This window comes from Nesoenas mayeri (assembly GCF_963082525.1).
Source record: "Nesoenas mayeri genome assembly, chromosome: 2".
NCBI lineage: Eukaryota > Metazoa > Chordata > Aves > Columbiformes > Columbidae > Nesoenas > Nesoenas mayeri.
The window spans coordinates 109,020,016-109,046,356 of NC_137543.1; the positions used below are offsets into that span (position 1 = coordinate 109,020,016).

At 43.5% G+C, this 26,341-nt stretch overlaps 1 protein-coding gene across 1 annotated transcript in view; it reads right to left on the reverse strand.

Moving 5' to 3' along the window:
- Nucleotides 1–26,341, reverse strand: part of ITGA9 (integrin subunit alpha 9) — a gene marked incomplete at both ends in the record, with an annotated part of 220,912 nt that overhangs the window by 188,187 nt on the left and 6,384 nt on the right. The window contains 7 exons of the mRNA XM_080364271.1: nt 339–407; nt 3,001–3,086; nt 4,638–4,767; nt 7,072–7,139; nt 15,620–15,743; nt 22,336–22,442; nt 24,011–24,138. Coding sequence (XP_080220397.1) covers nt 339–407; nt 3,001–3,086; nt 4,638–4,767; nt 7,072–7,139; nt 15,620–15,743; nt 22,336–22,442; nt 24,011–24,138 — 712 coding nt within the window. The remainder of the gene's footprint in view (nt 1–338; nt 408–3,000; nt 3,087–4,637; nt 4,768–7,071; nt 7,140–15,619; nt 15,744–22,335; nt 22,443–24,010; nt 24,139–26,341) is intronic.

Below are 26,341 nucleotides of genomic sequence, written 5' to 3' on the forward strand. Positions count from 1 at the left end.
TGCATCTAGGCTCAACTGACATCCCACGTCCCGCATCTCTGAAGGCAACAGCAGAAGCTGCAGCTACGTTTGTGTAAGGCTAAAGAGAACCACTAGCACAATGTTCAGCAAGACCTTAAATTTCAGTCACACGGGCACTGGGCAGACTTTGTAGTCATGACCACTACAGGAGAAAGGGTAAAAGGCTTGTCTGTAAAATAGGTTTAGGTCTTCTAGGAGGATGAGAAGAAACAGAATTTGCTTGACAACTTGTGAAGCAGTGGAATGAAAATGTTGCTCTGAGACATTATTTACCCTTCTTACCCCTTAAAAGAAAACACATATACATAAAATCTCACCTTTTTTCCTGAAGCCTGAAAAATCTTTACTAGAGAGCCTGATCGCCTGTCCGTTCTGAAAATATAAACCTGAAAAGTGAAAGGAAAAAAAAGTTAACCAATACTAGCTACAAAGTGCATAATTGTATAGCATGAGTGCTTTCTTGGTACATCTAAATCACAACCATGACCATGGCTATTGCCAAGATCCAGTTTCAAGACCACTTTATTTTTCAGTCTTCTTTTAATAGACAAAACATAAAGATCCCCATTTTCATTATGAATCACAGGCCTCTTATCACAAGAAATGCTTGAATAGTATCTCATCACCTACGTTTTTGGTGCTCGTGTGTATGTGCACATGTGAGTATTTAAAAACACATGGTAAAAGAACTTTCTAACTCTCAAACAAGTGGCACCTGGAGACTACCTGGAAACACACAGGGCAAAAGCCTGACAAGGCAATAACCCAGTTCCCCTTCCCTTGTCCAGCCTTCCCTTCTCAGGTACACCTGTGGGCACATACTGCACTGTAAGCTTCATGATGCTTTAGCAAAGGTCAGAGTGGCAACCCCAGTTGGACCACCCAAGGCATTTGCACCGTTTCTGTCTGAAACAATCTGTAAATCAGAAAACTATTAAAACATAGTCCACTATGTTTTCTCCACTCATCTCCACAGGAGAAACAGTTTTACCAAGAACTCTCGAGACTAATAGTATTGATGCAAGTTCAATAACAGATCTTGTACCAAAACTGAAGACGTAAAACACACAGATTGTAGAACAAGACTCTGACAGAAAGGCTGGCTGCAGCAGCATCTGAGACTCCTCCAGCATTTGTCAGGCTCTGTTCTAGCAGGTGCTCATGCAGTTCACAGGACAGAGGATCCCTTACTTCCAAGGCCATGTAGCAGAGCCAAGCACTTAACATAGTTGAATTTGTGGCAAGTTATTAATAGGTGATGAGACAGAGTTCAAAGCTGTTTTCAGCCAAAAACACAGCACAGATTTACTGCAGACAATTGTTCTAGACATGAAGGACTCCCTAGGTTTTGCAGTGGCTTGTTTAGCAGTGAGAACATGTTGCCAGGTGTTACAAGTCCAAACCCAGTCTTAACTAATGACACTCTTGGTGACTTTGGAAAAATGACGCAGCTTCATTAAGTATCTTGGCTTTACCTTCAGTGAAAAGGGTGTGACAATGCTAACCACTTTCTATCAGGGAAGTGGAAATGATCAGCTTATTAGAGAGCATGGAAAGAACAACAGGACTGCTTAGTATAATGTCCTCTACTCAACATCTCTTACTGCCCCTTTGCCATGTGTTCCCACTACCCAGATCCTATGCCAAGGGAGAATAATGGGAGCTTTTGCAACTGCCACAGTAGTCTTCAAACTACAAGGCCAGCCGCTTTCTCATGGATCTCATGTTAGCAGTTGTTTTTTCCCCCTCCTTGTACAGAAAATAAATCTGTTCCACAGAAAAAAACAGGTTGGAAGGAAGGTGCATTGCAGCAGCCGTAACAGAGTACCTGGGATAAGGAAAATATGTTTTTTCCACATTCATGTCCTCTCAGTAGCAACTGCACTGCTACTATATCCCATATGTCCTAATCATGCCAGATCAGGTATATGTACCAAGTTCATCTTCTACTTTCATTCCATTTTACCAATTTGAGCTGCTACCCACTGGGACATGGATACTACCAAAAATAATCTTCCTAAACCAAGGGGTAGTGCTGCTGGTCATGGAGACTTTCCCCTCCTTATTGTTATGATTCAGCTATGACTCGCGTCCCCATAGAGCAGGAGAGCCAGGGGGAAGAAGACGGAAGTGGGCTGCAGGACATATCTGCTCAAGCATATGGTAGCAGTAGGTCCTGAAAGGATCATATTTTGAAGAAAGAGGGACAAAAGCAGATCCTTTATATCCCTTCCCTCCCTCTCCCTACTCCTACTCCTCAACCCTTGGTTCAAAAACATATAAGGGTCACAGCGCTCACCTTCACGTGGCTCCCCCAATAGCAGCTGGGTACTCAGCACAGAACACCAGCCATCTCTGCCTTGCCATTCACTTGCTTACATCTTTGGGACATTGAACATATGTATGCCTACAGAAAAACTATTTTTTTTTCCTTCTCAAGAGACTGTCACTAAGATTTCTAAGTACAGCTGGCAGAAACCCAGATTCTAATCCACTAAACATCAACATATTATGAAGTTTTAAGAGGGACATCAAATTGCCTAGTAAATGGCTTTTCATGCTATTAGAGATGCTACCCTGAAGTAAATACTGAAACAGTCAAACATATGAAGACAACAAGCAGAAGACAAACTCTCTTTTCCAAGTTTTTTCACTTCCAGGCAAGGTTTTAGTGATACCTATACATTACAAATCCTAAACAAAAGCAGTATGAAAGAAATGTTGCCTGTGTCTTGTTAAAGTAACTTTTGTAAGAATTGAGTGGGAGAGAGAGGGGTAAGGGATGTGAGGCACTAGGAGAGACAGTCTGAGAAAATTTGATGACTTCATCAAACTACCTCAGCTCTCCCCTGCTCAGTGCTCTAAAACTACCCTGTAGGCGAAAATCTCTTGCCTTCTCAGACACATGGGAACTGCATCAGTAATACCTTTTTTGCTCCATTGCATCTGACCACATTATTGTTTGACAAAAAGCCACACCTTTCCGATGCCTCCATCCTGAGGAGCTCCTCCTACAACGTCCGTGGTAGTCGGCTGAGAGAAATGACCTGCTGTCACCGCATATCCTGAGTGGGAGATGGGGTGGGGTGGGAGAGAAGAGAGGAAATAAATAAATAATCACACAAGGTCAGCCAGATGGATCACGTTCATTGGGTTTCACTGTTCCTCCTGGGCTGCACGTTGTTAGCGTTCAACCATTCTGCTCAGGATGTGCCAATATTCAGCTCAAGAGCTCATGGCAATGGGAAATGACAGTACACCCTCCAGAACTCTTCCAAAAGCTGAGAGAAGAAAGAGTTGTGCGTGGAACTTGGCGAAGGACAAACAAAGAGGATACAGGGAGCATTTCAGTAACCACAAGTCCTGGAAGGGATGCAGTAAAACAGGAAGACGCACACACACGCAGAGCAAAGAGACCACATCACTACAGAGAGAGTAGCACATCAAAGAGCAACAGTCCCACATCAACCAGAGAGAGGTGTCCTCTTTTGGCTAAAAACGCTGCCCAGTAAGGCTTGGAAAATTACGTGCTTTTGTTGGGGGGGTGAGGGGAGAGTGGAGGACAGTAGGCAGAGAGGTCAGAGAAGTTAATGGCTTAAAAAGATTTTTGTTTAGGCAAGAAGAAAAATGGGAGGATAGATCAAAGAAAGAAAGAGTATATTTTAAAAAAGGAGATCAAAGATTCAATCTTATTTGACATATTAAAAAGATATATAATAACTAAAGATGAGTAGAGTGCTTTCCTTCTAAGGATGTCTTGATTTGCCTTGCTTTTCTGCTGTAAATTATGAGGCTCTTGTCTACATGGTAAACACTATAATTCAGGTCTGTCAGTGGCAAAACATATTTATGTCCTCAAATATGTATATATAAACTCTTAATTCAGCTATCACCAAGTAGTATCTTCCAAGTGGTATTTTTTTAAAGGCTAAAGGTTGAAGGGAAAATGAGAAGTCAGTGCAAGTCTTTAGTCAAACAATGTCAAACTACTGACTGTTTGAAATGCCTTCTAGGTCTCAACAGTTCTAGGCAATGGGGATTAGGTGCAAGCCTTTAAATTAAGTCTTTTAGGGACATTAACTGTTTTTAGAGCAAGTAAAATCAATTGAGTTAAAGATATTTCAAACCTGTAACAAATTCTTTCACAACCTCCTTCTGTTGCCAATGACTCATTTGCATGGTGCTATTTTTGTTGAATTAATTTGTATCTTGGATATACACTCTCTAATAATGTGTTGCATCCACCTTAAAGACAGGTGTAAGCAGACACACAGCCTAAACAATGACACATAATTTGTCCATCAAAGGGCAAATGCAGGAATGAATGAGGCCCACTACCATCCAAGATGCTTTTCAGTTGAAATGCATTTTCTGTATTACTTAAAAAAAAATAGAATTTTTTTTTTTAAACAAGCAAACAGCAATGGAATTTTCAGGTTGCTTCTTTGCTTATATTTCTTTCCAGGTAAGTAACTCTAATTCAGATGTTCTTCTGTTCATGCTTTGCATAAAAATACATCACAAAAAACCATCACGATCAACTTTATAACATCAAAGCCTTGATATAAGTCATTAGACCGATCTGTTCGCTCAGGGAGCACCAGAGAGCTGCTTACCAAGGTACGTGTACCGCCTGGCTATCACAGCATCGTCGTTCAGCTTGTAATACGTGTTGTCAGTGAGATTCAGTACTTTGACAGTTCCTGTCCAATAATAAGATCCCGGTGCCCCCATGATGACCAGCTCCTACAGCAGGAAAAACAGAAGGGTATGGGGAAAAAAAGAAATAACGATCAAACCAAAAATTCATGCTTTACACAGTAATGGAGAAGGGACAGGACATTAAATTAAAACACCAATTGTAAGTCCATCTATAACAATCTCAATTCTGTGTGCATGTAGAGAGCATCCTTCTTCCCAAACATGGAGGTCACTGCACATACCCTAGAGGCACAGGTTCTTCCCTTTCATGGCCCACTTCTGCTTAGCTGTTCTGCTGCTTCAGCAGAAGACTTCGTCAGCCTTACTAACCATCAAACTTATTCCTGCTAACACAGTCCTCCCAAAAATCTCTCTCCACTTGCTGCATTTCTCAACTATCCTCCGGAAGATCTGAAGAACTTCACCGAGTGACAGAAGCACCCCAGCACACCCAAACACACCACTCAGCTACGGACTGTGCCTCGATGCTGGCTGACACGCTATACCAACCAATCATGAAGGATACAGCACAAAGCATTTTGATTTTACAGCTATGAAGCTAAAGAGCTGCCATGCACTCAACAAGCAGGGTGTGCGTCATGTCATGGTTGGAACATTTTGCCTTGTCCTGTCATCAGATACGCTCTGCTCTTTGAGAGACACCCTGGCAATAGTTCATTACAGACACTCAGCATGATTCAGGATTTTAAAACCCTAGAAATCAGGCAAAGTTTCATCCAGCATCCAAAGATATACACGGATAATGCTTTTGAATTAAGATCAAAGGTACATTCACATGCGAGACAGACTGTGAAAATGTTGCACAAAAGCATTCAGCATCCTTGCAGGGAAACCTCACTCCTAGATGTGGTTTTAAATACCTCCAGCAAGGGACCAAATTAAGCCTGGGATGTATTAAGCCTAGGTAAGTTCTCCATCCCTGGAGGAGACATGAGGACAGCTGCTTTGCCTCACATCTCCGTTCAATGCAAGGCCATGGGCAAACTCCACCCTTGTGGGAAAACACTCGCATGCTCAGGATCCCTTTGGGCAACCAGTTCCAGTCAGGGGGAGATATTAAACAAGTGATTTTCCTAATAAGACTATGGAGACAGGACGGCAAATCAAATCAAAGAGCGGGACGTGCTTGGCAACAGTTTTTTTCCCTGGGAGGGGCCATGCCCTTGAGGTCAAGGGATCATTTACCGGCAGGAATGACTACCATCAGTAGCACTGAATATATGGTAGGGGCTTGCCTTTTTGACCTAAAAAGTCATTTATCTGCATTTCCTGCTCAGTAAGCTGCCATCAGGCTGCAGTACTGAAAGTTCAAAGATATCTTTTAAACTAGGGTAGCAAAGGAGGATTTAAAGCATGGGAACAGAAACAGGCTGGAGAGAGCAGACAAGCCAGGAAATAGCTGCTGCTGGCTGAACATCCACTTATCAGACAGTGCCACTGTGGCAACATCACCTGCCATCCCAGTTTACTCAGAAATCACCTTCTGTCATTTCAGAGAGGACACCTTTATTTTGCTTATATTAGCCTGGACAATAAAGTCTGCAGATCAGTGTGTATGTAATTAGGGGTGAGTATATACTTAACATTACAGTTAAAAGGAGCCTGACACTGAAATAGCTTTTTTTCTTACGAACAAACAAACAAACAAACAAACAAAAATAACAACAACAACAAAACAAGGACTAAAAAAACAACCCTGAAACATACATAAATAAATGAATTCATCCTTGACGTAACTAAAACATGGCTGACAGACTTCTGTCCAGGAAAGAATATGGTCTGGTATTTAGAACAGCTCTGGAGCATGTATTTTACCATACTATTTTTTCTTCGATTTTTTGACATAAAGAACTGAAGCAGAACTGGGGAAAAAAAAAAAAAAAAGTATTTATCTTATGTATGTATATGCATGTGCATGTATACATTCATATAGATACATATACCTACATGTGCACATACATAAATCTGATTGGTAAGGACTTTTTTATATCACCACCTCAAGTAAAGCATTAACATAAGACACAGGGACTCTATGCAACATGTATACAATAAAAATATTCCCTAAGGACACTTCCCAGAGTTAATTCGTTAGTTCTCATGCACAGACCTCAAGACACATGCATGTATGTATGAACCACTGGGCAGGTGTTGTGCGAGAGGCAGGCACCCAGGAGGCTGGACAAGAGAGGAGGGTGTTTTTTGGTGAGAAGGGATCATACTCAGTGCTCAGCTTGCTGTCCAAGCCATCCTTGGAGCTCCTCTCCTGGGGCATGCAGCAGTAGAGCTGCTCACCAACCGCATCCCTGCCGTGTACATGCTTCTGCTTACCTCGGTGAAGAAGCCTGCAATTCCTGCCTGGCACGAGCCGTGCTCCTCCCCATACTTCTTCTTGTACTCTGGATGGGAAAAGGGAAAAAAAATAAATCATGCTCATCCCTGGCACAGCACACGCTTTCCAACTGAGCAAGCAGAGTCTCAAGAGCACGCAGAACTCCCAGGCTGTACGTGCCACCAATGTGCACCATGGCAGCATCCTCACCCACATCGGGGGCAAAGCGAGCGGCTTGAAATCATCCGGGGGACAGCCAGCGTGCTGCCTAGGGAGCGGCTAAGTGAGCAGTAGCACAGTGACGTGATGAACACAGCAGCACCATCACCCTGATAATGGCACATCAGCAAATACACCTGACTCCAGCAGCTAGATCTGCACAGCCTGGGAGGAAGGTGAATGAAAGGTGATGCCCATGCCTGTGTGCCACTGATCCCGCACCAAGAGGTTTAATCCCCAGGCCTGTCACTACCTCAGAGGAATAAGTGATTCCCCACTCCAACGACAGTCATCAAAGACCCCATAAACATATCTGCTGGTGAGATACTTCAGGACACCGGCCCCAAGAAACAGGTGACAAGTGAGGACGGGACACTGTGTTTCTAAGTGATCAGACAACAATCTCATCTCAGGGATGTTCAGGTCTGCTGCTTTTCATGGCCACGTGCTCAGAGCCCCCAGTTCACAGGGGACCCAGCCAGCACCACTACAGTTTTTGTCTCTGTATTTTATACAGCAACTCCTTCTGCTGTCAAACCTGAGAAATTTTTATTTTATCTTTTTGCAGAGGAGGAAAAAAATATATATAGATTTTTAGAAACACATTAAGTTCAGGGGGAGGAAAGAGGAAGAAACAAAAAAAAGAATATCACTTTCCTGCCTTAATCCACACATTTTCAGTTTAAGAGCATTTCAAACTTAGAGTTGGATCAGAACCTTTGCAGATTATTTCTAGATATTTCTAGATTTCTAAATATTTCAAATATTTACCATACTAATGAGTGCTCAGCTTGAGCATATTGCCACTTCCTGTATATTACAGTAATTCAGGTTCCAAAAAGATTCACCATACAGCCTGGTAATTTTGTTTGTTTTGTTTTTTTTTTCCTCTGAGTAAACATCATTAACTCATTGCTAAATGATAAAAAAAAAAATCATGAAATCAATGACCAAATTGTCTCTTTGGAGCCAAGCAAGCTCCTTCTGAGTTGAATTTTATCTTATTGAAGACCAAAAGGAATGAATTATAAACTGCTGCCTTCTCATATAATTTTTTCAAAAGTGTGTGCATATTTATACACAGACACACACAGCCCCATTCCCCCTTTACGAATTATATATAGTATCTTCCTAACATCATAAAGATTCTCAGATTTTAAGGAATTTGCTGAGGTAATACCAGTTGCACAGGGAAAGGTTTAGTTGGAGAGACCATGCAGGACAGTGACTTGATCCACAAATTACAGGCCAAATGCCTAATGCTCTTGGCTGAGGCAAGGTCCTGCCAAAGCAGATATGTGTCCCAGCAGAGCTGGAGGGCCAGAAGCAGACTTGGGTTTCCTAGTGAGAATGCTTGACAACAATTTTACTGAGAAATGAAGCCCATATTTGCTCATGGCTATTCAGAAAGTGCTGGGGCTCTGAATTGCTATCTTTCCACATAGAGTCTCTCACAGATCCAGGCCCTCTTTGTCTGGGGAAAAAAAAAATGTTTATTGATATGAACTTTTTTTATTCAGAGAGCCAAGGAGATGAGGTTTCGCCCTCTGGCATTTCCTGAAAAATAACGCTGTGCATGTCCTAAAGGCCCTGCCTTCACTATGGCTAGATTCCCACCCTTGCATAAGATGAAATGCAGCAAGTTCCACGTCCGTCCCATTCAGATGTTTTCACTTCCAGCCAAGGTTTTCCCTTTCCATGATGTACTGAAGTACGAACAGGCCTTGCCTCTTCCCAGTTTTGCACTTGACCTGCTGTACTTCAGAACAAAACACTGCTGGCCACCACGGAGGTCTGGACTTATCCTTCCGCCTTACCTGCTAAACTTGGTGGGAGGCTTTTGTAATGCCATAGATCAAGGCTTTAGAGACTGCCTTCTTAAATCCCACTTTACAGGATACTTTTTTTTTTTTTTGGATGGAGGGATAGAGGGGCTTAGGTTGATGCTCAACCAGCACATGAGAGCACCGTGCCCTGCCTGAAAAGCCATCCAGGGCCACGCAGCCATGGGGCCCCAGCCCCACCACAAGGTCACAGCACCCACCCTCCCTTCAGCCACTACACGCGGTGGTCCCTGTTACATCTTACACATGACCCAGGCCAGGGCACAGCCTCTTAAAATCCAAAAAGGGCCCCTCATCTGGAACTGGAGAAGAGAGGATTTCTTACGCATATATTTCTTTTGAGAGCACACCTCGATGGCTGTGTCATGCTCCTGAACAACTGCTGCAAGTAGGCCCTACTGACAATTTGATGGATTTAAAACGTTGTATTTCCCTATAAAATTCTATTATGGTTGGCTCATGGTTTCTTTAAGTGTCTCCTTCAAAAAACATATGGCTCAATTTGCTTTAAAATAAAACAGAAAAATTGCCAGAGGGTATTTAGCTTGGACAGTGAAAGGTTTAGGTCAGGCAAATAACGACATAACCACGGGGAATGCCTCAGGGCAGGATGAGAGGCAAATAAAACTTGTTTCTTATTTGGCATTTTCAAATTTCTTCTTGTCTTCTTTTATAAATAGGCTTTCCAGCACTTTTTTTTTTTTCCACCCCATGATTTTTTCATGATTCAGCAACACATAAAAAGCCTCAAACACAATGGCAGCTTCCCCAGCCAACAGAGCTTTGCTGTAGGCTTGGGTGAGGCTTGAACATCTCCAAACCATCACCCCACACAACTCCAGCCATCCAAGAGGTCCCGTCCACACACAGCTGTGAGTCCAAATGATCCAGTTCACACAAGCTGTCCCCTGAATTCAGCTGAAAATTAAAACCAAGGGCACGCAAAACCATAAGAGGACAGCAGGAGTGGCAGGGGAATAAGGCAGCTATTCAAGGGTGGTAGATGGATCCGTAGCTTAATGCAGCTGTGACTAGCAAATAAGAAAAAATTATTTCAGATTTTCTTCCAATAAAACAATACATGCACAAAAATAGACCATTTCTCCGATCAAGTAAAAAATTTGTTGAATTGACAGCATTGTTTTATTATAATATAATTTTGCCTACCCTTTTTTTTTTTAAAGATACACCAAATTCAGATCAAGGGGTAACTTGAAACAAAAGCCCCAACATCCAAGGACACAACACAGCTGATTTTAATCAGCAATATACATGTTAGAAAATGAACAGAAATACATTACTTTCATTGTCAGGCAATGAAAAATCAATTATTCTTTAAATTAATCAAATTATTATTAACTGCAATGCATAAGGAATGGGAAAGGTTTGGTAGTTTAAATGATTGTGTAGCGAACTGAGTTGGTATATTCATTGCAGCTCATACCCTGTTTCCCCAAAAATAAGACAGGTTCTTATATTAATTTTTGCTCCAAAAGATGTTTACTTTTTTACATTTATAGCTGCCTGGACACTATTTAAATTGACTTTTTTAATGAACTGTAACCAGGGCTTATTTTTGGAGTAGGGCTTATATTTCAAGTATCCTCAAAAAATCCTGAAAAATCATGCTAGGGCTTATTTTTGGGGTAGGTTTTATTTTCAGGGAAACAGGGTACTTTTACAGACACTGTTCATGGCTTTCTGTAATGATCACTGTTTTTTAAGTCACTTTGGCAAAACTGCTAGAACTAATGGCCCTTATTTCACTTAAACAAGTAGTTACATTGTGGTTGTAACAGTGAATAGATGGGAATGCAGCATTTCAATTGAATTCAGAGTTTGGACATAACCAGTGCTTCTGTGAACTAAAGAAAAGACATCAAAACATTTTGACTTGAATAAAGACCTGAAAATACTTCTAAGGAAAAAAACAGAGCTTACAGAAGAAAAATAAATGGATTCATTACAGTAGCATGGCGTGACATACAGCAACAATGCAAAGTAATGACTGTCCTTCTTTCCTACAGCTATCAAGAGTCCACCTTATCATTATGGGGTCTGAGGACACCATACATGCCAATTAACTTATTCTAACACTTCTGAGAGACAAAACAGCTTTAGTGACATTTTGAAAGAGGAAATAGATGAACAAAGGCCGAAATACCCCAAACATTGAGTCTATTTGAGCATTTAAACCTCCACTGACACAAAGCAGAGATTGGCACCACATTTTGGGAGGATCCAGACAGAGGCAGTCCTCCCCAGGGAGCCAGCTGCCCAGACCAGATGGACACTGAGGTCCTGATCTCCAGCATAACCCTTTCAGCACAAAATCACCCCTTTCATTGGCCCACCTAATTCCCACCTGCATGCGGCTCCCTCCATCCTTCCCCACGTGTTGAGTATGTCTCCTTCCACCCATGCACCCATGGTCACAGCCCACAGCCACCACTCACATCCTGGACTGACACATCCTGGACTGTCACATCTCAGCCCCACAGGCCTCTGCCTCCTCCCTTGAGCTGCTCTGCCTCTCCCAAGCAGTAGATAAGGTCAAAAGGCATGAAAAACAAGATTGCTTCCATAATATCTCCCCTACACTTCAGTGCACAGCAGTGACACCTGTCACCTGTATGACACTGCTGTCTGTCCATTCACCCGTCAATGCAGCCGAACAATCAAACAGCAGGAAACCATGTAGTTACTGCATCAGCTCACAGCTTTTGCACACCTGAACAGCAGCATTTGCATGAAGTTTAGATACTGCATACAGTGGATTTGGTAGTTTCCGCATAGCTCCAGGCAATAACTGCTGTCATGAACAGATCCTTTGTTTATATACTTCTTTTTCTTTCTTTCCCATCTGCCCACAGACTGCTGTGTGGCCCCAGTTACACAGACCACAAGCCACAAAACTAACTGCTGCGGCAACATCTGATAACAAAGCAGTAAGACTGAGTCTGGAAGAGGTGACTGCCTCTGCTACTTTGAAGGTGTGCCATGAATAAACACATGAAGCAAAAAAGAGAAGAAGATGGTAGTGGTTTGCAGCCATGATGATCTTGGGTTATAAGAGAAGTAAGGCTGAGGAAGAAGTAATTGGATAAAACAATATACAAAAAACAGGATAAGCTGTCATGTGTGAGGATTCTGAGGGCAAATGATCCTCAACTACTTCTCTCTAAAAATCTCTAAGCAAACTTCAATGCCATCACATAGCATAAGCTCCAGAGTGCAATAAAATCCGTATCTACTGTCTTCACAGATGGAAGCAAAGTGGACAGTTACAGTAAATTATCATTTGCACTGGAAGCCTCTTTCTTCCTTTCTGACAGGGTTTCACTAAGCCAGAAGAAACAGTAGTAATCTTTGACCTAGCATTGTGGGTTTGGGTTTGCACCACAAAGCAGGGATGTTTTCGTGGCTCCCAGAAAACCAAATGTGGTCTGGACCCTGTGGGAAAACTTGCTTATTCCTTTGGAGGCAAGGCACATGAGTGTGTGCTGTTCCCCTTATTCACTAACCAAAGAGTGCATCAGTCTTCCTCACCTCCACTACCAACTTCTACCACAGCGGACTAGGAAACCATCCCAGCTCTCCACATAAGCTGGGCTGCCTCTCACAGCAGCCACGGCCACCCTTCTTTGCAAACTGAATGCATCAGGGTGGGGAGATAAAGAGCCAGCTTCCTTTTTCCAGAAGGTCATTAAAACTACGGGAAAAATAAACAAGTGAAAGCACTGCCTGGAAGACCGTGGCTCCATACACCAGCTATACCACAAAGGACATCCAGCTCATATAAACCGGATTAGTTCCTACTCAGAAAGACTGCATTTAACTATTAGGCTTGCTGCTGTTCTCATTAGCTCTCAATCGCTTCCAGACTTCTGTCAGCCCTTTCAGAGAAGCCAGACAGGAATAAGATGGATTGAGACTACTATGTTGTTGCACTACTACCTTCTAGTCAGGGAATTTCCATTTCCTCCTTTGTCTTTAGTAATTAAGTCTGCTTTATGTGTAGAGAAAACGTATTGTATGTATTAAGTACATCTGTCCCAAGGTCAGACCCCTCTCCCTTTCTGGCACAAGACTTCTGTTATACAAGCTAATAATCCGTCTCAAGGTGAATACACACACATGGAGGCAGATGGAGACTGACGTGCACTCAACTGGCCTGTACCCTTCGCCAGTTAGGTGAGAGCCAGCTCTGGTTGTGGACCATGCAGCCGCACCAGCCTCTGACAGGGCTTATCGCCTCAGCTGCGCTAATGATGGGACTTCTGGAAATAAGAACACAACTGCCTGCACCTATTTGTGCATGGCAAGTCCCAGAGAAAGGTGTCGGGACTCTGCAGGCAAAGGCACGCTGCCTGGCGCAGGGTTTGCAGCCACAGATCTGGCCACAGAGGCTCTCGGTGTGGCAGCACTTCAGCTGCATTGCACACCACATTTATTATCCCTATCAGACTTGCCGCTTCTCCCCTTTGGGCTGTTCCTCAGTGTCAGTGGAGGAGAATTTCTTCTGCTTCTTCCAGAAAGTGAAGAAAAAAAAGTTACAAGGATGACGGCAATCTTATTTCACAGCAAATCTCAAACAATGAATCCTTCTGCATGACGTACCATGGCTATCTCTCTTCAAGCTTGTTTTATTGAAACCTAAGAGATCCAGGAGTAAATAAATGCAGCGATCCCTTGTGATACTTTGTGATTTCACGCCTGATGAGGGGGCAGAAAATCAGTCCCAAACCTCCAATTTTCACTCTAGCGTGGAGTGAAATTAAGCCAACATCGTACTGCACCAGCCCTGCCAACTTTCCACTGGCTGCTCTGCGTGTACTAGGCCCACACATTTCTATTTTCTAGCAATTCCTGGCAAATATGCTGTCAGATTAGCAGCAGTTTTACTCAGAAGAGATGACGCACAGAAAAATACAAGCGCTTCATCTCTTCCAGAAACCACCTCCCCGCCACAGCTTCAGGCAAGCTGCTTTTAAGGCAACACAGGAGCAGTGACACGGTCTCAGAAGGAGCCCCAGCAGCATCCCTACATGTGCATGTTGGCCATAAAGTTAATATTGGATGATTCGCAGTGCATTATCTCGGTCTGAGTCTTTATCCTGATTTTGCTGACAGAGCAGCAAGTATGGCTGGGTCAAGAGAGCCAAAACCCCTCACATTTCAAATAATGACCAATTTCAGGGCTGGGAATTGCTCAGTGCATGAAGTCTCCAGAAGGTGTGTGGGTTTGGTGAGGCAGCTCCCCAAGCAAAGCCTGGAGAGAGGTGAGGAGCCACCCCAGGAGAAACAGTGGGCACGGAGCAGACCCAGCTCCATCACGGGTCACTGAGCTAGGACACAGCCACTCGCCAGCAGCAGAGAAACAAACCGGCACATCCACTGCCTTATCCCTCTCCCACTTACTAATGTCAGCAGCAAGTCAGCTGCTGGCTGCTGCCAATTTTGGGCAGCAGGGATATGAATAAAAGCAAATAAATAAGTAACACCAGAGGTCTGTCCCTCAACAAACCATGCTCTGTATTGGCCTCCAAACCCTCATATGTCCCCAGGCTCCTACAGGCGAGAGGGCAAGGAAAATGCCCAGGACAGACAGAAGAAATCAAGAAGGTGCTTTCCCCCACACATTTCCCTGAAGGCCAGGAAATCTTAGGAGATACCCTATCTTCTTCCTAACAACACACTCATGCCGCTGGTTTAGTTATTTGGTTATAATTGCTCCTGGCCAAGGAGACACTGTTTTCTGAGGTCTTTAGGAAAGGAAACATGATACAAGAATCTTACATGCACCAGGGAGCTGGAAAAATAAAAAGCTGACACTTGGGATTTGTGGCACAACCAACAGGTGCAGCCACCCACTGGTGAGAGCTGGAGCCCCGCTTCTGTGTGCACCCAAAACCCGGAACTTCAGAGGATCCAAACAGGGACCAAGACACTTTACAGCAGCCAAAACACAGTAGCAGTTTATATTAAACTGCCACAGAAGTTCCACAAAGCAAGTAAAGCGTTAAGCAGCCCTTTCCCCTACTTCTAGTCCTCTAGTAAATTGCAACACAAAAATGGAAGTGTTTCTGTAAACTGGGAAAATTGGTTCCCAATTGCAAAGTAATCGAGGATTTTTACCCTGTGCCACAGCGAGTCATGAGAAGCCAAACTCAGATCAATATCTACTGATTATTCATGCAAGAAAAGAGAGAGCTGCTGTCCCAAAAACACAGTTCAGAAACGTATTATACCTCTAATAAAGCACAACCATGCACAGTAAGTCACAGAACCCGTTCAGTCATTGTGTCACTCTCCCAACTTCATCCAAAACTCAACTGCTACCCCAGCTGTATGTTATTAAAAAAAAAAAAAACCAAAAAAAAATCCTGTGGATGGTTTTGAAAACAAAGGGAAAACACAGTAGCTGTAAAATGAGAGAGTAGTGATGGAGGTGAACCCCACTTCTGGCTGCCACACTCCTTACCTTCATAGCAAGGCAAGAGCTTCCTCCCATTGGGCTGCAGGTTAGGGGGAATGATGTTGCAGAAGCCGTGGGGCAGGATGTACTCTGTCTCGTAGTAGATGTTTTTCCAGCGGTGCGCACATGCCTAAACAGATCATATCACATGTGTTATTGACCCAGAGTCACAGGAGAGCCTTCTGACCAAGGTAGGGCACCCATGAACAGGACCTCTCAGCATCACCTTCCCCTCAGGATCTCATTGTCCTCTCCTTACATCCCACTCTTTCTAGTTAAAGTATATTCTCGCTGTTACCTTTCACAGCTCATGACACTGCCTGACCTGGCAGCTCAGACCGCAACCTTCATGTGTGCACAACTAGGGAAACAGCAAGTCTCAGAGCAAGACAGAGCCCACACTGGAGATGCCAAGATCCCTCACTATGTATGAATCCTCATGGCTAGTGAAGCTTTCCTAACTAAAGCTAACTGAAGAACCCAGCCAAGCCAGAAAAGGGGGGAAAAAACAGGAATAAAGACACTGAGAATACACGTAAGAGGATCAGAATGAATGCCAAGACTCAGAATGTTACTAAGACCATATTAGAAGGTTATTCCACCAGAGGATGTATGTGTGAGTCAAAGGCTTGTCTCGCTAGGAAAGGCAGCTTTGTTTCTGCTGACAGATGAGCTGGGCTTTGCTTACTGGTAATGAATTTGAGTGAAAATGCCAGAGATTTTGTGGGAAGAAGAGTGGCAACATCAGTCAAGGTGCAGATGAGCTGCAGTGATCGGCGTGAAGAATAAGATCGCCCTGCAAAACCAGAGCTAAACCAGTCTCACAAGGACACTTGCTCAGTACACTGCCACAAACAGGCACACATACAAGCAACGTGGAGCCTGGTTCACACCTTCTCAGAATTCATTTGCTCCAGAAATTGGCACTGCATTGCTGCCAGGAAAACCACAAGTTGCTTGACAGTGAGGGGTTACTTGGAATAAAAGGAAATATGAAAGCAAGGGCTTTGAACTCGAGCACATGCTGCGCCATATCTCCAGCTGGTCTAAGTCACTGAAGTCAGTGTCAACTTATATCATTTAAGGCTTGGTCCCATGTGAACAGTGTAGACTCTATGCTACAAACCACCTCCTCCATATACTTTCAACTTCTCCTGGAAACTTTGCATGAGCCCACTTCACCATCCTCACGTTTTACTCTATCCTCCCCAGATGAGACATCCTCTGCCTTCTTCCCCTTGTGCTACCTCACTTTTCTGCCTCAGCACTTCAGAGCTGCCCATGGCAGCATCTCAACATCATTAAAAATATATCCATAAGACAGGCACATTTGTGTCACCTATCCAATAAAGGGCCTGGGAAGTGTATCAACCACTGGGAAGCTCAAAATTAAACCCAGCAGTCAACACAGGTGCCTTCCCATATCCTTAACCCCAGAAAGACATAAAAGGGTAATAGCACTCATTTTTTTAACTGAAACAGAGCAAAACCAGTTGTGCAAAAGCCTGTTCTGCTGTTAGTGGTGCTGCATTCGGAGATTAGTATTTATTGCTTTCCTGATGTCCAGGACTCAAGGAGAAGCATGTATCTCCTGAAGATGGGTATCACAGAGGGATAACGAGGGACTCCAGGGGCCACGGACAGCTCTGCATCACACTGCATGACACTCGCTGCCACCCATGAGACAAAGGATGCTTCTGACACTCCTCACAAATGCATGTGAGGAATCCTGCAAAGAGCAGCTTTGAGGACTCCCTGATGTGTTTTAAGGAAGATCAGCTATGATTTTCATCCCCATGCACCACTCATTCAAAATTCAAGAGCAACAAAAACCAGCACGTGAATCGCTCGTTTTCAGAGTAACCAGGAAATAGTTTCTCTCCTGACAGATCGGTGCTGTGAGCACCAATATACACACACACAGCCCTTTTAAAGACAGTACCATAAAGACACATACCATTAAAGCGACATTCAAGTCAACCCCAACTCCGGATACAAACTCAAACGGAAACAGACCAAGAGTATTTTTTTTAAATTATGGAAAGATAAATAAAGGATTGTGATATCGTAAATTCCTTGACATTTTATATCTTGGAAACTGCAAGGGACTCACATAAATTAACTTACTAATTTCTCCCAGAGGAGCACAAATGACAGAGTCAGGGAGAGCAGCAGCATTTCACCACAGGCAGGAGGCTTTGCTCAGGAGTGAGGTGCAGAGGCCAAAAAAGATAAAACAAAAAAGGAGCTGCTGCTTAAGAAATATGTTCAAAATCAACTGGAAGCTGTGGGCTCAGTTTAGCAATTCTGAGCACACTTATCTAATCTGTTAGGGTTTGGGTTTGTTGTTGTTGGTTTTTGGGGTTTTTTTGGTTGGTTGGTTGGTTGGTTGGTTGGCTGGTTGGTTGGTTGGCTGGTTGGTTGGCTGGTTGGTTGGTTGGTTGTTTTGTTGTTGCTGCTGTTTTTTTGGTTTGGTTTGTTTGTTTTTCTAATGATCACTTTTCTGTACCTTCAGCATGTTATGTATTCAGGCACACTACCGTTTACCACTGACTGCCCAAGCTTGCAGGCAGCTCGTAACCACAGCTCCAAGAGATGAGCTCCACCTCAATTATCTCAGTGGGGGCTTCTCCAGAATCCTCCATGCCACAGCTGTAGAATTTGACATTTTCCCAGTGGACAGGAGTTCAGCAGCTCCTCTTCCTCTCTGAAACTCATTCTCTGCAGCCAGGAAACCAGCACATGTGTCTCCAGCCATGGCAAAGCTGGTCCACAGCTGCTTTTGGTTCTCCTGCCTTCTCACAAACCTTTATTTGAATTAGAGTACACAGTCCCTGCATTAGTCAACGTTGCTGAGGCAAGGTGATGTGCTACCAAAGGTGGCTACAGCCTTCCTTCTTTGATGGCACATGTCTAAAGAGTCCTGGGAACAGAGATGAGTCACCTGAATTTGATGCTGTGAAGAGCGTTTTTCTGCGGTGGTTTTGTTCATTTGTCTTGTTTTTTTTCCTAAGGTGATTGCAAACAACTGACAGCTTATGCACCCTTTTTTTAGATGCCAGCCACAGGTGGGCCTCTGTGCAATGAAGAAGCCATCAGCATGCTTTGGTGCTCAGCAGCTGCTGCCAGGGCACAGGCTCCAGCTCTACTATGGAACAGGGGAGAAAAGATGCAAACCCACTTGAAGCAAAATAAAACACTTCTGGACAAAGCGCACAATGGTCTCTGTTGATGGCAGACACTGCATTACCACAATACAATGAATAGGCTGTTTCAGAACTGCAGCCACTTTGCTATTCTGCGTATTGAGTGACAGCCATGGGTTTTGCACCATAAGACAAGCAACAGGAGAGATCCCAGGCTTCACTCCAGAGGCTGCGTGTCCCAACTGAATGTATGGTCCTTCTCCCGACTCCTAAAGTCAGAGTCCAAACAAGGGACTTTTTTAACGTGCTACTGTCAGACCACTTCTGGTTTGCTCTTCCCTAGAAGGAATTTGGCTTTGCTGACCTGATGGCTTGTTGGTTTGTTGTTTGATTTTTTTTTTTTTACAGACACACAGACAATCATTGCATGTGCCAATAAGTCAACTGCTTATATGAAAAATAGCAACACTTGTTAAAAAAACAGAGTAATAACAGATGTGGCAGGTATTTAGAAAGAAGACTGAAGGACATGGCTTTCCCCCAAATCATAATGCACTGTCCCTGCTTCCTCTTTCAATAGAAGTAAAAAGAGGACTTTTGCCATTTCAGTTTGGAAAGAGCTGGCAATCTCAGCTGCACTTAAATGAATGTAAATATTGACTGATAGCATACCCGACGACAGGAAGCCACTGAACCACAAACTCAGAACTTTTTTAGCTAATCTTACGTCTTCATTTGTTTAAACCCTCATCATTCTATGCTTTTCTATTTAGTCCATCACACAAATGTAAAACTCTGGTTCAGCAACATCCTGGCACAATATGGGCTCAAACAGAATCCACTTTTTTACCAAATACCAGCTAAAGCCCTCCTGCACTCTCCTCACCTTCCCTACTGCCCCTTTCCACTGAAGCTGGTACACTTATCAGGCGACTGGGGAAGGCTGATAAGACAGAAATTTAAGCCACTAAACAGTTTCAGAGCAAAAGCAACAACTTCTTTGTAAAATCTACAGTTAAACTGTGGGACTAATTCCTCTCACACAGGACACCAAAAGCATGAACAGTTCACACGGGTTTAAAAAGCAACTACTCACATTTATGCCAAAAAAAATCTATCCAGAGCTATTGACCACAAGGATACCACCGGGACTTAAAGGAATCCCTGGAAGAGATGCAGTAAATAGAGCTGCAATGCCTGACAATCTAGACTGTGCACACGCTCCTAACTACAGGGAATACCTCGTGAGAGTTAGCTAGTAATTTCATTAAAAAGCGAAGTCAGTAGATATGGCCATACACATTCAGATATGTCTTCTCAGAACACTGATTTCTCACAGGGTCTTCAAAGAGCAGCCATATTTAAAGACATGAAAATTAAAAGGGCACATGTATTAAAAACCACCTGCTTAGGGGAAAGTCACAAATCTTTTCCTTTAAAAGGTTATCTCAAAATAGAGAGTAATAATGCCCTGAAACAGCCAGGTATTTTGCATCCACGAAGGAATCCATATGCCTCCCTTCCAAGCTCTGTCTACACACAGATGTGCACAGATATATAATTAGTACTGAGTGCTTTGGTGATAAATATCACTGTGAATTAGATATTTAAACATCCTCAAGCATCAGGACATGACCTACTTGGTGAGGGCAGTGCAATTTTGTCAGAGGGCTGGTTTAGAACTGCCTTAAACCACTGTAACTTGTGGAGACAATTTACCAGCTTAAGCTGGACTGAAATAAGAAAATCACCAGCTGTGCATTTTACTTCAGCTACATTTTGCTTTTAACCTGGTTTACATCTGAAATTTCTGTCCCCTCAGTCCAAATCTAAGCCCTCACAGCCTGCCCATGTCTCTCACCCTTACAAGCTCCCCTCAGTCAGCAAGAAGTCAGCCCCAGCCTCGGCTTTTTTCCCCACCAGCTTTGCCTTGCTTTGCTGCTTCTGTCTAGGTAGACGACACTGAAGCATCAGCTGCAACCTGTTCCCCTTTGAACCAAAATACAAAAGACACACTATCCTTAAGATACCATTTTTACAAAAACATCTCAGTACTGTCTAAAAAAATGGGACTTCAAAAAATGGGACAAGAATTTGTCTAGTTTAGCCTGGTGACTAAAAATGGAGAGGATGCTCTATATCAAGGCAGTGATACCCTCATCAGTGCAAGTTACTCCTCAGTTGTCACCCAGAACTCGGAGCACACATACATATCGGGAAGATGAGTACCGTAATTGCTTAGTCTAGCATGAATGCCTTAATTTTGTGCGCTGCTGCAGATGTTTACAGTGTACTTTATTTATGCCCCTCTTTTTCCCCTTCCTTTTCTAGTGCTGAGCATATTTAAAGCATGCAAGGCAAGTAAAGCATCGACCAGCCTCTATATATAGCACTAGCAAGCTGTACACCAAAAGAGACAATCAGAAAAAATACCACAGTAGTATCGCAAAACGTATAAAAACCACCTGCTCCCCTACAGGGAAGATGGCGTGCAAGGACTTGGGGTGTAAGTGCTAGGACTCTACGCACACACTAAGGAAAATGCCTTTGAGTGAAGCAGCTTTGCCCACTTGCCTTACACAGGTGGTTGGCTCCACAATCATCATACAAGATCTTTCTCACTTGCAGCTTTGTGACGGTTTGGTGCCACGTACCACGGCAACCCCCTATCTCATTGGAAAGACGGGGTCATATTGCGAGTTCCCAACTCCCAAACAGCAGTGTTTAGAATTAGATTGTTGTCAGGGTTACTCTGATCCAAGCTTGAGATTTGCCTGCCACATATACCATGCACAACATTTTGTTGCATTTTAAAATTTCAGTTAAAATTCCTTCAGACAGACTCAGGTAGACAGTCAGAACCCAACTGTGGACTCAAACACAGACAACTATTGATCATAATAAACCCACGTATTTTAGAAAGGTTTTTGCCCAGTTCTCTTTATGATTGTTTTTTTTCCAGCACAGGAAATGTTGTTTTGCAAAGCTAAATTCCACATCCTACGGAACACATCTGCTCTCCTTGACCTGTCTATGTGCCTGGTAACCATATCAAAGACAACAAGGCCACCCGCACACAACTAAGTCATCTCTATTCTCAACTCTTCTGCCTCACTAAAGGAAAATTAATACACAGAAAGAAAAAAAATATCAGCACAAAGACTCATCTTACATTTTTCATCCTAAGTTCTGACACACAATACATACGCTCAGGGAAAATGCATGCATACATATTCCCTACACAAACACAGGCAAATGACAAAAAGAACAGACTAGCAGGTACCTCCAAGACAAAGTTGTGTTTATTTGGTTCAAAGATTTAATCCCTCAGATTTAGGAGGAAGCCCTTGGGTGACACAAGTCAGGTGTGACGGCTTTGAAGTCCTCCCTCTATAAATAAAGCTTTCTGGCTAGGGCTCACTTTTCCTTCCGCTTGAAGGAAGGGACTAGAAAATTTGCTGCCCATAAAGCTGGACTCATTCAGTCACTGCTGAACACATTAATCCTGACATGTTTAGCATTAGAGCCAGACAGCAGCAATGGTTTTAATGAGATCAAAGACAAGAGTGGACTCACCAGCACACTTCCACCAGCCTTCGGCTGTCTCGCCAGGCTCACGCCCATCCATTCGTCATCTCTGTCTTCTTTGCAGGTCTTTCCACAGAGTGTGCCCCGAGAATTGCCTACAGAAAGCAGGGGAAGACAGCAAGACATGGAGACTTGAGTTTTAAATACCCACTAAGAATTCCTAGGAGGAGACTGCCCATGAAACATTTGCCTGACAGTGCTTTGCTTTTACCCTTCATCCTGACTATTAGTTCTTGTATTCATTAATCAGGGCGATGCTCTCACTCTTACTAGGTTTCATTCAAACACATAGTAGAGGACAGACCCTGTCCCAAACAGCCAGCAGCTATTACAGCACGTCCACAGCTCTACTCAAATAAAACATCCAACTGAAGTCAATGAGAGAGACGTCAGATTGCCTGCAGAATGCAATGAAAGCAAAAATTACTCTTGAAAATGAGATCTGGGGCACTTAAAGAAATTGAGGCCTAAACCTTTAGTTCTGCCAGGCAGTATTCACAAATCCATGAGAGACAGTTTACATTACAGTAGCAGGAAAAATCAAACTTACCCAAAACACATTTTTAACACATTTAAGCTTCATAAAAACTAATTCTACTTGACTCAGCCATGAAAAGATGAACAATACTAACATGCCTTTCTATAGGCAGAGAAAGCAATAACAGGCATGCCACCAAGAAAACCAAATATGAAGGGCTTCCATGTTCTCCATCAAAACCCAGAACAAGGTTTTAGATCAGAGCTTTGCTTTAGGACTCCACCTTCCCCCAATTCAGACATTGCATGAGAGAAACAAAAGTTGATCCTGGTCACATGCAATAGGATCAAAGCACGGCTCTCACTGAGACACTTATTTCCTTTAGTCCAAGAAGCAGACCCAAGGCATGATTTGCTGCATTATGAGGGAACCCACAGAATGCCAGGTTGCTAAAAAGCCCTCACATCACGGAACCACTGCTGCACTGCCCAGGGTCACCTCACACACCCTTACGCCAGCGCTCCCCACCAGGCACACACCCTCCACCATGCTGCAGAGTCGCACTGAAATAGGTGGAGAAAAGACAGTGACTTAGGGTAAGCAGGGAAAAAATAAATAAAATAAATCCACCTTTGCCTGGTTACTTGCTGGAGAGAGGGAGCAGGGCCACTGGGAGGACACTGGCACCAGGTGGGATGCTATTTCATAATGCTGAAGAGAACATGATACCTTTGCTGCCAGTGCTCAAAATCCATCAGGAGAGGCTGACAACTCCCTCTCAATGTCTTGAGACCTCTTTGAAGCCACCAGGAGGGTTTCTAGCCATTTGGGGTATGCTTTTTTTATTTTGGTTCCCTCCTTCATGTCCCCAAGCATCATAACAAACTCTTCTCTTTAGTGACGAATGACAGAACCCGAGGTAATGGCAGGAAGATGTGCCAGGGGATGTTTAAGTTGGACATTAGGAAAAGGTTCTTCCCCCAGAGGGTGGTGGAGCACTGGAACAGGCTCCCCAGGGAGGTGTCACAGCCCCAAGCCTGACAGTGTTCAAGAAGAGACTGGACGTCCTGAGACACATGGTGTGAACTGTGGGGTTGTCATATGAAGGGACAGGAGTTGGATTCGATGATCTTTGTGTGTCTCCTCCAACTCTGGACATTCTATGATTCCATGATAACTACCCACCTCGACCCATATCCAGTTCTGTGCATCTTCTGTCAGGATTGGTATGGACTCGACACTTAAACACTGCTCCTGGGGACTGAACAGAGGTGCTGTATTTAGATTCTGCCTTGGGAGCACCAACCAAGACCCTGGAAACCAAAAGCAAAGTAACAAGTGATTAATTTCAGGAGAAAAGAAGAAAAAACAAAACAAACAAAACAAACAAACCAAACAAAAAACCCCCACACAAACAACAGCAAGGTTCACATTGCCAGAGCTCCCTCAGCAAAAGGACTTTCTCCAGCAACCTTGTAAAATGATGATATTGACTCACAAACTGAGAACACCTCATACAATAAAGGCATTTTTCCCCAGTGAAGCCACAAATACTCTAACAAGTTACATTTCCATTAGGATTTTAAGATATTTGAAGCACACCCAAACCTCCCAAAAGTGTTCAGGAAAGTAGGACAGACAACAGCAGCTGCACCCATCTTTCCTCAGTTTTAACTACATCCCTATCAATCCAATAACCCCCAAGAGCTAATACCCACACCCACAAGAAGATGAAATCTGAACCTGCATGCTTGTCAGCCAGCCAAAGATTAATAAGCTTGTTTAGAAAGCTGAGGCATCCCATTCTCAGACAGAATCCACACCAGAACACCCAACCAACAACACAGGAACAAGTATCTTCCATGGTGCATTGCCATCAATCAACATTTATCGCTAAGGCTGTGAAGATTATACCTGGTCTATTTATCCCATGTGAGAACTGGTATCTCTGGGAAGCACCAATGCACAAGCTCTGACCCCAGAGTTCCTTAACATACCCTAGAAAGACTATGAGCCCTTTTTAATCACTTAGGTTACAATCCAGTTAACTGCTTAACAAGCTGGCAACTACTCATGCCATAAGAGATGCTTTTTGAGGAGGATTATGGGGGAGGCACAAGTACTAAGGGAGCCTTTTTACTGCCTCCTCATTGAAAGGGCAATCTTTCTCACCGAGTTGTGAACTCAGATCTGGACATATGAGGATGAGGAGGGAGGTTAAGCAGGAGGAAGGCAGCTCCACGAACGGCAGCAGGGAACACCATGCAGTTTTTCTATGATTTAGTATCAGTTTTGCTGATACCCTTGCACTGCAAGGCAGGGCGGAGCTTCCGCATGTAAAAAAATAATCCTCGCTGAAGTTAAGCCCAGGGTTGGAACTAAGGGCAGCCATCTCTAAAAGACCGAGCTGCCAGTGCTCACATGTGTGGATCCAGCCTGCTACTTGGGAGGCAGCAGCTGACCAAGGAGATGCCGCTCTTGGTTTACCCACCAAAGGGACAAAGAGCTTCTGGTGCAAAGTCAGTCCGCATACACAGCCCACCCACAGCACGGATGGACAGCCCAGCACAAGTCCCAAAATGGAAGCTTTCCCTGCTTTAAAAAACTTCTCTTTCAGCCTCTAATGTAAAGTTCAATCCTCAGCCACCACCCATCATCACTATCCCAGTAAATACAGGAAGACCCAAAGCACATGTCCAGGGCAACCTGAGACACCTGGAAGAGTTCCTCCTGCATCCAAGTCCGGTCTATACCAAACAGTGGCACATCTCCGCTCCCTATGCATTTCACTGGATGTGGAACGCAACAAAACTGTCCTGTGTCACTTGGAAATACATTTACAAAAATAAGAGAAACCCCTACATTAAGTGACCATTTTCTCCAAAGTTTCGTGACCCAAGCTGTATTATTTGGAGAAGTTTGATGGGGCCGTGCTCTACAATTCACATCATGTTTTCACAAGTGAGAAGAATTAATGTCTGAAATGCTTAAGTTGCTAAAACCTACAAAGCCTGTACACATTGCAGGGCAAGAGCAAAGGAGCCTGAAATAATAGCTCCAAATGGAAATCCCACCAGGCAGGCGGCAGACAGAAAAATCAAATGCCAATCATTTCATTTACACAGGCGATGAATGCATGTCATTCACTTATTGACATTCATGAGGTCTAACAAAAATAAATAAGGAGGGATATTACTAGCTTAAAGAGTTATGGCTTCAAATTGCAAATGGCAAGAAATTGTTTCTACGACCTGTTATAACAATAAGATAATGTAGGCCACATTGACCTCCAGTTTGAAATAAGCTTTGCTCTAACCTAATAAAAGCAAATATGAATCAGCAACTAGTGCACAAGATATCTTGGGCTGCAAAATGCAAGATGAAGGAGCCTAAATCACAAAGACTCTTCAGCTCTTTTTAAAAAGCTGAATAGGAAAAATTGATAATTAATGATTTGAGTAAGCTACTGGCACAGATAATATTGCTGTCTTGAGCAAATATACCTTTCAAAAGAAA